The 12,762-nt window shown below is 38.6% G+C and overlaps 1 protein-coding gene across 1 annotated transcript in view; it reads left to right on the top strand.

Moving 5' to 3' along the window:
* The window catches only part of BTAF1 (B-TFIID TATA-box binding protein associated factor 1), a 44,387-nt gene that overhangs the window by 13,477 nt on the left and 18,148 nt on the right, over positions 1-12,762 (top strand). The window contains exons 5-17 of the mRNA XM_005144058.3: positions 60-223; positions 505-641; positions 1,259-1,370; positions 2,631-2,699; positions 6,790-6,879; positions 8,349-8,444; positions 8,684-8,860; positions 9,514-9,654; positions 9,775-9,899; positions 10,868-10,988; positions 11,072-11,176; positions 11,757-11,906; positions 12,496-12,638. Coding sequence (XP_005144115.1) covers positions 60-223; positions 505-641; positions 1,259-1,370; positions 2,631-2,699; positions 6,790-6,879; positions 8,349-8,444; positions 8,684-8,860; positions 9,514-9,654; positions 9,775-9,899; positions 10,868-10,988; positions 11,072-11,176; positions 11,757-11,906; positions 12,496-12,638 — 1,630 coding nt within the window. The remainder of the gene's footprint in view (positions 1-59; positions 224-504; positions 642-1,258; positions 1,371-2,630; positions 2,700-6,789; positions 6,880-8,348; positions 8,445-8,683; positions 8,861-9,513; positions 9,655-9,774; positions 9,900-10,867; positions 10,989-11,071; positions 11,177-11,756; positions 11,907-12,495; positions 12,639-12,762) is intronic.

Raw genomic sequence — 12,762 nt, 5'->3', positions numbered from 1 at the left:
GATGCATCTTCCTTTTTTAAAAAAACACTGGGTTTTTTGTTTGTTTTTATTTTTTTTAGGTGAAATTGATCCTAAGGAGAGGATAGCACGACAGAGGAAGCTGTTACAAAAGAAACTTGGCTTAGATATGGGTGCTGCAATTGGGATGAATACTGAAGACCTGTTCAATGATGAAGACCTGGACTACTCTCCTTCTTCAGTTTCACTAGTAAACAAACAACCTGTAGGTAAAACCTCTGGCTGCAAGGAATAACACAATGGCTTTGCTTTATCTGTGCTTCTGCAGTTATAATCTTTATATTCTAAGTATGATAGTCAACATCTGGTATAGTATGCTTTGGTTTTCTGAATTCTTACACCCCATGGCTGCATGTTAGTATTATTTGATGTCAAACTGTTTCTCTTGAGTGTCAAGTGGAGGTTTGGGGAGGTTGAGAGCAATGTGGGTTTGAGAACTTGTAAGGGCCTTCATTGTAAGAAAGTTGACAATGACTTTTCTTTCAGACTCTTCAGGCTGCCGAGTTAATTGACTCAGAATTTCGAGCTGGTATGAGCAGTAGACAAAAGAATAAAGCCAAAAGAATGGCTAAGCTATTTGCAAAGCAAAGATCCAGAGATGCAGTGGAAGCTAATGAGAAGAGGTATAATAGTGAATTGGTTTGCTTTTATTATGGTTAAATCACAATTCAAGCTTATCTGTTGAAAAACTTCTTACAGTCTTTGTGTCTTAATCTTTTACATGCTAACTGTGCTGATGGTAAAAAGCTGTACTTTTTCCCCAGGAGAACTTTGTTAAGGACCTGGCTTCAGACAGATCTTGAAATAATGGGTTGTTACTGTTAGCTTGTGGTTTGTCCCTGTTGTTAAATAGGGCTTGAGAATAACACACAAAAAGGGGGGACTTAAGAAGATAATAACTAAAAATTAAATATAGCATTCTGATGTACACTGTGTTTCTCACTGTAGTTTATAGTGATGTTTTACCTACTGTGTTTATAAAAAGCAGTAAACAAAATGCTCTCCTTGATTTTACAATGACTTTCTATGTTTCTTGGAAAAGGCTGAGAATAATTGCCAGTCTTGGACAGCTTTCTGCTGTCTCCTACCAGTCGATATCTACTTTACGTATTTCAGTGTTAAATCTCTTGGGTTTGTATTCTTGCCGCACCCTATTGTATTTGAACACTTCAGCTGTAGAAGTAATTACTTCCCCATAAGCATACTTTCCCTTCATAAAGTTATACTTGTTCCTTCTTAGCAATGATAGCACTGATGGGGAACCAGAAGAAAAGAGAAGAAAAGTTGCAAATGTTGTCATCAACCAGCCTGCCACAGACTCAAAGACATTGGTAGAAAATGCTCCAGAAGAGGTATGATGTGTTGTTCTGCTGTTAGCAGGAATGATCAGGCAGTTTATCAGTGATGTAAATGAAAACTTATTTGTGTTCCCAAATTCTTTAGTCATTTTTACATTAAGAGAAATGGAGTAAAGAATGCTGTTGCCAGCTTACTTTTGTATGTAATAGAACAAATAAGCTTCAAACTGTGTATAGTATTCATATTTAATCCATTGGTGGCAGTTTGTGACCCAAATGAACCTAAGCAGATGGATTACAGGTGTCAGAACTGGGTATTAAGTTGTAAAACTGCGCTAACCACTTAGATGATGGAATTACACTGAGCCATAAATAATTTGATCTAAATGTTCATGTATACTTTAAATAATCTTTACCTTATTTAATTTGGCTTTAGAATTAAGTTCTGTCTTCAGTAGTTGAAGATTTAAATAATTACCTTAGTCTTAGAAAGTCTTGCATTTGTTTCAATAGGCTGAGAAATTGAGAAATGCTAAACCAGAGTGCAAATGGTACATGGAAGCTTATTTATCTCGTTCAATCTGTATCCTACAAAAATAAGGGCTTTTTCCAGTAATTAAGATTTTTAGTAGTTAAATTGTCATTTGAGAAATGATGATGATAACTGCAGGCTGAATAGCTGATGGTTGCTACCCCTTCAAATGCTGTGAGTGTGTGAACTTACTCATGTTAGTATCAATTTCCTTTCCACGGCCAAACAGTTCCCTTGTAGGAATTTTTGGAATAGTGAATATGCTTCTGGTTTTCAAAAATGTGGAATGTGTTTTGAGAGGGGTGGTGTTTATTACAGCATTAGTTGACACAATTTGATTATGTAGTGTAATTTCAAACTGAGGCCTGCCCGTTATATTCTTTATAGGCAAAGTTCTTAAACTTACAGAATCACAGGGGAGCATAAGAAACTTTGCTTAGTATTCTGTCTTAGCATGGCTCCTAAAAGGAGGCTGAATTCAGAACATAAAAATTAATTGTGATAGAGAAGAGGTTACACTACTAACAGACAAACTTCATAAGCTTCTTAAAAGATCTGGTGCCAGTCAGCATAGATTCTGGAGTGTGGAAGAGAGTTGTTAGGTTTTGGGGTTGGGTTTTTTTGGGTTTTTTTTTTTTTTTTCCAATTCTGTCCTGTAATGAAAGAAAATACTTAATCTGTTGGAGGTCTTTGTCGCCTTCACACATCTAAGTGTCCTACAATATAAGAAGTGCTTGCCTGGTGCCTTTCTCTTTTAATCTTATTTTTTTTATGAATTTTAGCCAAATGAATGGCCTCTGGAAAGCTTTTGTGAAGAAGTGTGCAATGATCTCTTTAACCCTTCTTGGGAGGTAAGATGTATATGCAATATCTAATGTGTAACTGTAGATTTAAAAAAAGGCTTCAGCAGAAGCACAAGAATTGTACATGTAGAACTTAAGAGCATTTTGTTATGTATCAAAAAATACATCAATAAATACAGATTACATAGCTGAGACAAATCTGCTTTTAGCTTACAGAGTTTTTAGACTCATTTAAAGTATAAATGAAAACATGTGTAATGTAGACTTAAGTGAACAGTGGGAGATATGGAAAAGCAATGGTTATAAAGTGAGAATTCTGGAAGTATTGCAGTTCAAGCAAACTAAAAACAGGAATATGCAGTCAACAGATGAAGCAATTAAAAGAGGTTTAGTTTCATCGGGAGTTTGAGGAATGTTGTACAAGTGTTGCTGATGACAGCGGCAGGTTTGTCTAATGCTAAACGAGTAGAAAAGGTAGGGGAATCATTCCTTTTGTAACAGAGGGCAGGCTACAAATCATTAGTTGTTCTCTTCATTTATAAAAGAACTTTTAATTTTTTTTTCTAATGATAGTAAATACCAACTACAAAAACTATGTATTTGGCTGCCAAGACAACTGATTTTCAAGATTCAAAACCTGTTCTGCTCAGCCTTCTATTCAGTCCTTATACGATTTTCCACAAACTTCGATACCTGTTCCAAGCAAAAATAGGAGGTAGCTGCCACCAGCTTCTCTTCCTTAAGCAGAAGATAGAAATAACAGTTGTCAACTAACTTCAGTTTTTAAATTACAATGTTAATATTTTGAATGATCAAATGTTAACAGTAACATACTCAGGTATATCTGTAGCAGAGTTTCAGTGATGGGGTGGACCTAAAACTTGGAGACACAGAGGTAGGTCATATGCAGCCAGCCCAATTATTTTGGGCACAGAAAAAGGATAATTGTATTTGTTTGGCACATCACTGTGCCTGAGCTAATAATCCTCCCCTTATTTGAAATCCGTCTGTTTGCAATTGAAGCCAAAGTCCACTTGTTTTCTGGAATACAGATATATTTGCACAGCTTTCTTAGTAAATTTGATATAGAGCACACACATCTTAATTAAGGAAGTAGATTAATCTAGAATCATTATTATGGTATGTTCTGGGTGGAAACCAGGTTAAACTACCTCAAAATACATGTTTATAAAATTGCCCTCTGGCATCTTCTAGCAATGTCTTGAGGCAGTCTGAATGACTAATTCACATTGCTTGCCTCACTTATAGGCAGATGAAGTCAAGCAAGATGAATCCTACTACTGGTATTTCCGTCATTTGTCTTGCTGTTGTTTTGTGTTTGCAGAAGCTGAGAAGTTAAATAATGAACTGTTCTTTTGGCTTGTAAAATCTAGCTCATAAGCAGTCTTCGACCACATAAACAAATGATTGGTGTATTACAAGCAATTAAGACCTAAGACTAGGCTTTGTGACTGTTTTTACTGGCTTATAGCTTTTACTAACAGCCACTGAGCAGTACATATGGGATGTATATGCTCACATTTTATCTAAAATATTCTAAGGAAGGACCTACCAACTACTTGGTTCTAGTTGTTATTATCATGAAATGATGTACAATAATTTTCTGCTAGCAAGAAGCATGTATGTGAAGTATCCTTTAAAAAGAAAAGAAGGGTAAGTTCTGCTATAACCTATGTAAAGACCTCTAATTGAAAACCCAGGCCAAAAGTCTGCTTTTGCAACTTCAATGTATCTATTGAGTGAGCTTCTCTTGATGAGCCAGTTACTAGTGCAGGTGTGTTTCAAAAGTACCAGCAACGGTGCCTCTGTAGCACAGATCTTCTGGTCTACTGCCATTTAAAAAACTTCTTAATGTGTCCAACTGTTCATGTGTGATGGGAACACAAAACTGACTGTTATTTGCTTTCTCGTGTCACTTGTTCACTGCTAATATTTAGGCAAACAAGGCAGGTTTGTAAGCTGTGCAGGACAGTAATTCTCAGAAGTTTGTTTGGCAGATCCCAGAATATTCAGTGGGGATCCAGACTCTCTTCAAGAAATATGAGCTGTAGAGAAATAGAAATGTAACACATAATACAAATAGAACACAGGGTGTTTAAGAAATATAAGAATATTGCTTTTCTTATAAACTTACTAAAAATACAGTACCTACTAGTTGCTCTTTCTGAAAACTGTCTTATAGTGAGATAAAACTAAATGAAAACTCTTCATTGGTTACATTACTACAAATTACATTACCACCCAAGTTTTGGAAGGCAGACACAGGGGCTGAGAATGAAGACCTTAGGCCCACTGTAGGAGAGAATCTGGTTCAAGACCATCTTAAGAACCTAAACATGCACAAGTCCATGAGACCTGATGAAATCTATCTGGGGGTCCTGAAGGAGCTAGCAAATGAAGTTGCAAAGCCACTGGCCATCATATTTGAAAAATCATGGCAGTCAGGTGAAGAAAAAGAGAAATACAACCCCCATTTTCAAGAAGGGGAAAATGGATGACCCAGGATGCTACAGACCAGTCAGTCTCACCTCTGTGCCTGGCAAAATCTTAAAGCAGATTCTCCTGGAAGGCATGCTAGGGCACATGAAAAACAACAAAGTGCTTGGTGACAGCCAGCATGGCTTCACTAAGGGGAAATCCTGCCTGACCAATTTGGTGGCCTTCTATGACGGGGCTACAGAAACTGATGGACAGGGGTGGAGCAGTTGATGTCATCCACCTGGACTTGCGCAAAGAGTTCGACACTGTCCCACACGACATCTTTGTCTCTAAATTGGAGAGACATCAATTTGATAGGTGGACCATTCGGTGGATAAAGAACAGGCTGGATGGCCGCACGCAGAGAGTTGTGGTCAACAGTTCAGTGTCTGGCTGGAAACCAGTAGTAAATGGTGTCCCTCAGGGATCGGTGTTGGGACCGGTCTTGTTTAACATCTTTATCACTGACATGGACAGTGGGATTGAGTGGGCCCTCAGCAAGTTTGCCAATGACACCAAGCTGTGTGGTTTGGTTGATATATTGGAGGGAAGGAATGCCATCCAGAGGGACCTTGACACACTTGTGAGGTGGGCTGATGCCAGCCTTATGAAGTTTAACAATGCCAAGTGCAAGGTCCTACACCTGGGTAGGAGCAATCTCAGGCACAGCTACAGGCTGGGCAGAGAAGAGATTCAGAGCAGCCCTGCAGAGAAGGACTTGGGTGTGTTGGTCGATGAGAAAATGAACAGGAGCCAGCAGTGTGCACTCACAGCCCAAAAATACAACTATATCCTGGGCTGCATCAAAAGGAGCATGACCAGCAGGACAAAGGAGGTGATCCTGCCCCTCTACTCTGCTCTCGTTGAGACCTCACTTGGAGCATTGTGTGCAGTTCTGATGCCCTCAACACAAAAAGGACATGGTACTGTTGGAACAAGTCCAGAGGAGGGCTATGAGGATGATCAGGGGACTGGAGCACCTCCTGTATGAAGACAGGCTGAGAAAGTTGGGGCTGTTCATCCTGGAGAAGAGAAGGCTGTGTGGAGACCTCATAGCAGCCTTCCAGTATCTGAAGGAGGCCTGTAGGGATGCTGGGGAGGGACTATTCATTAGGGACTGTAGTGATAGGACAAGGGGTAACGGGTTGAAACTTAAACAGCAGAGGTTTAGACTGGATATAAGGAAGAAATTCTTTACTGTTAGGGTGGTGAGGCACTGGAATGGGTTGCCCAGGGAGGTTGTGAATGCTCTATCCCTGGTGGTGTTCAAGGCCAGGTTGGATGAAGCCTTGGGTGATATGGTTTAATGTGAGGTGTCCCTGCCCATGGCAGGGGGGTTGGAACTAGATGATCTTAAGGTCCTTTCCAACCCTAACTATTCTATGATTCTAAATATGATAACAGTGTCTTCTATGCTACAAAATAGAAGCAATTCTTAATTGTTTTGTGCACAAGCTGGGAGATAAATAGGAAAAAATGGGTTTGTTTTGGACAGATTAGTATTTAAGTTATGAGTTGGTCTAATCTTAAAACATTTCTAGGAAGACTAAAGTAGAAGTGTTTCAGTTACCCAGTGTGGCTTGTATCTTTGTATTTGTTCCTAAATATTTAAAATTTGACTTTCGGTTTCACTTCCTAGGTTCGACATGGTGCAGGTACGGGACTGAGAGAGATACTTAAAGCTCATGGTAAAAGTGGTGGTAAAATGGGAGATAGCTCTTTAGAAGAGGTAAGTTTCCAATCATGTAGACTTAATATGTTTACTTGAATGAAGTTTAGAAAACAGACTTCTTTAAAGTACTTCAGTTCTGCAGGAGGTGGCTGATTAGGAAGAATATAAGCCATGAGATTTGTCTGCTCAAAACAATCTGGATGAAATCATTGTATGCACTTTATCTTTGTAAAAGGCCTGTTAAAAAAACAGTACTATTATATGAACAGCCATTAAGATGTAGACTGTGTGTAAAGTTACTAAACACTAACTTCCATAGTAGAAAATACTGGTTTTGCGCACAGCCTTACCATGACTGAAAGTTAATAATGTCACTCTTGTGAAGTGTCTCAGGCCACCTAATTATATCCACTGAACTAGTAAGGTGACTCATACCAATCTGCTTGCTTTGTTATTATGAGAAAAGTTATTTAAACAGCCTGTTTAAAAGGAAAACTCTTTTTCAAAATACCCCAACAGTAACAGCTCATTTATTAATAGTGAATCTCATCCAGATTCATACTGACTTCCCTGCTGTAAGAGCAGCTTGGAGAGCTTGTGGTTTAGAGAATATTAAAGAATGAGGAGATACATTTATCAAATGTAAATCAAGCTACCTCAGCATACTGTATGTATACGTAAAGCAAAAGCTAGCATCTCTGCTTGCTTCCACATGGAGTGTTAGTTGTTGCATAGAGGTTGCAGGGTAATAACACATGCTACAATGGTAAGATGCTTTAAGTATTTTCTTACCTATTTATGGAAAGAGTATGTGTACTCCAGTCTAACTTTAAAGGTTTCTGTGCATGCTGTATGCAGGCTGTAATTCTTTGACATGTATGGGAACATGAAATCCATTATATGATTTAAGTTTTGTTTATTAAAGCGATAGCCTTCAAAGGAACTGTTGGTCTGGTAGGCAAACAGTAGAGATGGGAAAAATGTCTGAGCAGTTGCTTCTATGGGCTTTTACTCTGAGATGCAGAGTTACAGAACTATAGGGTCTCTAACAGATGCCAGACAAGCTTGGTCTAAATTGTTTGTTAAATCTGGAAGAGACATGGCTGAAAAGCAAGTTCCTTTCGCTGGATCTTTCACAGTGATGTACAGCTTCATAGTTCATGTTTGTTTGTAAATTTTCTTCAAGCATATTAATTGACTTGCCTTGGATGTACTGACACTAGTATGGATTAGCTGAATGACTCTTGCCTTTGGGTGCTGTGTATATTAAATACTAAATAAAATTATCTGTCTACCTTACAAGATGCTCTCTAGCCTTTTGATTTTTTGGGCTTTTTTTAAGTAAGATGGTTATAATAAGCCAAGTAACTGAATTAGTGCTGTTTTGCTTTGTCTGTGTGAGATGGCTATACTTAGTCAACTTAAACATGTTGCCACATCTCTTACAAATTTTAGATAAAGCAAGCATATCAGCAATCCTTTATGAGTAAATACAATCAAGGGGTTCAATTTCTCTCTTTTTACAGATGGTTCAGCAGCATCAGGAGTGGCTGGAAGACCTGGTTATTAGACTCCTTTGTGTGTTTGCATTAGACAGATTTGGAGACTTTGTTTCAGATGAAGTAAGTTGTCTCTGAGTGAACAGGTAGATCACCAGATTTCTGTGGGAGACAATACTGCAGCAGGTTAGCTGTGCTTTGTACAGTGCTACTACTTTAACTGCTCACAGATGCTTATTACAAAGTAGCTGAGAGATTTCACCTTGTCTGTATAGCAGTTTTGGTTATCTGACTCTACTCTTACAGATTTCTAAGTCAGGTTTCATACAGAAGTAACTGTTTCATGATTTACTTTATCCTAGGTGGTAGCACCAGTACGTGAGACTTGTGCTCAGACTTTGGGAGTAGTATTGAAACATATGAATGAAACTGGAGTTCACAAAACTGTGGATGTTCTCCTGAAGCTGCTAACACAAGAACAATGGGAAGTGAGACATGGTGGTCTCCTAGGAATAAAGTATGCTTTGGCAGTTCGTCAGGTAATAACCCTCACGACAAATTGCAGAGAACTTTGGAACAAAAAGCTCTACTTGAAGTAGAGGATGTGGCTGAACATTACGTAGGTATAATAAATCAAGCTTGCTTGCATTGCAGTCTGTCATGGGTTCAGCAGTAGCTCATGCTCTGCCAGTGAGGAGGGAGAGATAGGGCGCCTGGTCTGGGCTAGTCGGGGAGGTATTCCATACCACAGCACGGCTGAACCCATGACACAGTCTCACATAAGTTATAAGATGTGTGACTGTATTTTTATATCCAGGCTGCAGAAATCTTCATGTATATAGCAAAAATTGTACTGTTGTAGTGTGCAAAGTTACATTACAAATATGCTTGTCTTGTTTTGCTGATGCTTTCATGTGTGAGGTTAACACTGCTACAAAGCTTTAGTGTGTTCATGATACCATTTTGCAAACACTGGGCTTTGTTTATATACAGAGTCAGGTTACAGTTCATTCAAATTTATAACCTAGGTTTTAGGATATGAATGGTAACTTAAAATATTTAGTTGTTGTCTTGGACCTGGAGCTTCTGTTTTATGCAACAAATGGATTTATTCCCACACTTAGAGTACATCTTAATTGTTTCGGTTGTTATATGCTTTTAAGTTCAAAAAAGCTTTTTATCTTTTTGGCAGGACTTGATCAGCACTTTATTGCCTAAAGTGCTGCCTGCAATAATTGAAGGTCTCCAAGATCTGGATGACGATGTCCGAGCTGTTGCTGCAGCCTCTTTAGTACCAGTAGTGGAAAGCCTTGTCCAACTTCAGTCTCAGAAGGTGACTGAATTGCTTTCCATCAGTTCTGATGGAAAAGTTCACTTTTGGTCTGAATGAAGAAAATAATGCTTAGAAACAGCACTTTTTTTTTGAGATTTCCTCCTCTGCTTATTTGTGTAGGTGCCTTTTATTCTTAATACCTTGTGGGATGCACTTCTGGAGTTAGATGACTTGACAGCTTCCACAAACAGTATCATGATCCTTCTTTCTTCCCTCCTGACTTATCCTCAGGTCCGCAAATGCAGGTAACCTTTTCATTAGTATTGCTTCAGTATTGCAGGTTTGACTGTCCAGTTATTTCCAAATTGGAATAATCAAAGTTGCTTTCAAATCGCATGCTAAGGAGATGCTTAATATAAATCAGCTTTGGAATTTTATTCTTGCTTTTCCTTAAAGTGAAGGACAGCACTTTCATTTTCATTATGTCAGTAAAAGACAACAAGATAATTAAAAGGTACTAGACATTGTTTATATATGATGTGGTTTTTCTTCCTCTCTCCATTCATCTTGAGTATTTTACTAAAAGATATCAGCTCCACTCATAGTGATCCTGCCCACAGACTGTGTTTGTGTGCTTCTTGTTGACAGACTCCAAACTGTATACTTTAAAACTCATGCATGTATCTGTAGGACTTTGTTATTTGAACAGTTCTAAAGGAGCTACAAATGTGAAAATTCACATCAGTAGGACAACCAGTAATTCTATGACTGGTTGAAGATAATGCCTAGTTCATATCTGTCTGGGACTCTGTCAAATTAGAGGAACTGCATGTTGATATGTTAACAGTTTTCATAATCGACGTGGTAAGCTCACAGCATCTGTACTTAAAGGTAGATACTTTATACATCTTACCTTTAACATTCTGTATGATTGTCACTGCTCAAGCTGTTTTTTGCCCAAATCCAAAATTAAGAATGAAGTTGTCATTAATGCCATCTTTAATTCAGCATGTCGTGCTTGCGTTGAGGTACAAGCTCCTGCAGAAAAGATCCAAACTCGGTTTTAATTATTTCTAAAATCATAACAAAACCAAAGCCCCCATTTTTTGCCTGAATACTTTAACAAAGCCCAAAGTATAATCTGGGAAACAACATGGTAAGAATACATTCTTGAACTATATCTCTAACGGTAAACAAAATTAACTTAGCTCTGTGTGTTTATTTTTGGGTTTTTTCCCTCTCATGGCTTCCACATCTCCACTTCATGTACTAGTATTCAGCAGTCACTCACGGTTTTGGTCCCACGTGTGTGGCCGTTCCTGCATCATACTATATCTTCTGTGCGAAAAGCAGCCCTGGAGACATTATTCACGCTACTGTCCACCCAAGACCAGGTAAGAATTTAGTGTTACTGGGGGTTTACAGTGATGTATTGGAATCTGCTTGATCATGTGATCATATGATATCCTTGTTTCAGAGCTCTTCAACATGGCTGACTCCAATTCTGCAAGACATGTTGAGGCACATATTTCAGTTTTGTATCTTAGAAAGCAATCAAGAAATTCTGGATCTTATTCACAAGGTATTTGTATGACTTATGGCCTTCCTGTATATTGTTAATGTATCCTGCTCTTTCATGTCCTCTGCACTTTTGTACAGATAAAGAATAGTGTGTTCATGTTAATTATTTTGTAGTTAGCTTATGTGATGTTTTACTATATAGTGAAGGAGGATAAAATCATTGAATGGCTAGGGCTGGAATGACCTTAAGCTCATCTAGTTCCAACCTCCCTTCCATGGGCAGGGACACCTCAAACTAGACAATGCTGCTCAAGGCTCTGTCCAACCTGGCTCCAAGGGATGCAGCATTTACCACTTCTTTGGGCAGCCTGTTCCAGTGCCTCACTACTCTCACAGTAAAGAACTTCTTCCTTATATCTAACCTGAACTTCCTCTCTTTTAGCTTGAGCTTGTTAACCGCTTGTCCTGTCATTGCAGTCCATGATGAAGGGTCCTTCTCCAGCACCCTTGTAGGCCCCCTTCAGATACTGGAAGGCTGCTATGAGTCTCTGAGCAGCCTTTTCTTGTATGGTTCCTACATACATGATCTTATGTAGACCCATACAAATCTGTCATGATTTCTGCTATGATTCTTTCCCAAGGTATGGCTGGAACTGTTAAACAAGGCATCTGTACAGTATGTGGTTGCAGCTGCTTGTCCGTGGATGGGAGCCTGGCTCTGTTTAATGATGCAGCCATCTCATTTGCCCATTGACTTAAACATGTTGCTAGAAGTAAAACCCAGATCAAAAGTAAGTGAAACCTGACCTCTAACTCTTCTGGGAAAGTGGGAAATTGATCAGCTGTATATAAGGGTGCTCTGAAGCTGTTAGAGGGGAGTGGTGGTGCCTTTTTACAATTCTAAATGTAGGCTATCTTGCAAACCTTGAGTCTGTAGAGCAGAATGGTTCTTGTCAGGTTATCCATGAGAACTCAAAGTTCTATCATGCAGCATGCTCCCTGTGAATCCTTTAGTTGTTCCATATAACCATCATGGTTTCATACCCATCTGTTTGCAGGACTGAATTAAGACTGAAAGCATTGTGTTACTTCTGAAAACATGCTGAAAATGTTTTCCTCTCTCCTCTATGTGGACTCAGTTTATCAGCCAAATGTTAGTTTTAATATTATCTTGAAGGAACCATATCATGCATTTAATAGAACAACAGAAACTGCTAGTAGAGAAGTGATTTACAGCTGTCAACTACTTTATGTCAAGTCTGTTATCCCAGAAATATTCTGGTTTAGCCCAACTTCTGCAGAGGATGTTATGGAATATGAATTCGTCTTTTTTATCACAAACACATTTTACTTCCAATCTCTCCCAAATTTATTCCATAGGAAAAGGCAGGTGCTAAACTGCGTCAAGGTCAAACCCAGAATAAGGAGGTGATTCAGGAATATATTGCTGGGGCAGACAGCATCGCAGAAGATCCAGCTACCAGGGATTATGTTGTCATGAGAGCTCGGATGATGGCAGCAAAGTCAGTTTACTGGAAATCTTAAAAAAATATTTTAAAGCAATTTATCTTTTTGGTTCTGTGATGCTTTTGCTAAAATCTAATTATGTAGACATTTTTGGCATCTTCATTTTGAATCATTAATTGC

This window comes from Melopsittacus undulatus, chromosome 4 (assembly GCF_012275295.1).
Source record: "Melopsittacus undulatus isolate bMelUnd1 chromosome 4, bMelUnd1.mat.Z, whole genome shotgun sequence".
NCBI lineage: Eukaryota > Metazoa > Chordata > Aves > Psittaciformes > Psittaculidae > Melopsittacus > Melopsittacus undulatus.
This window is presented reverse-complemented; position numbering and strand designations above follow the sequence as displayed.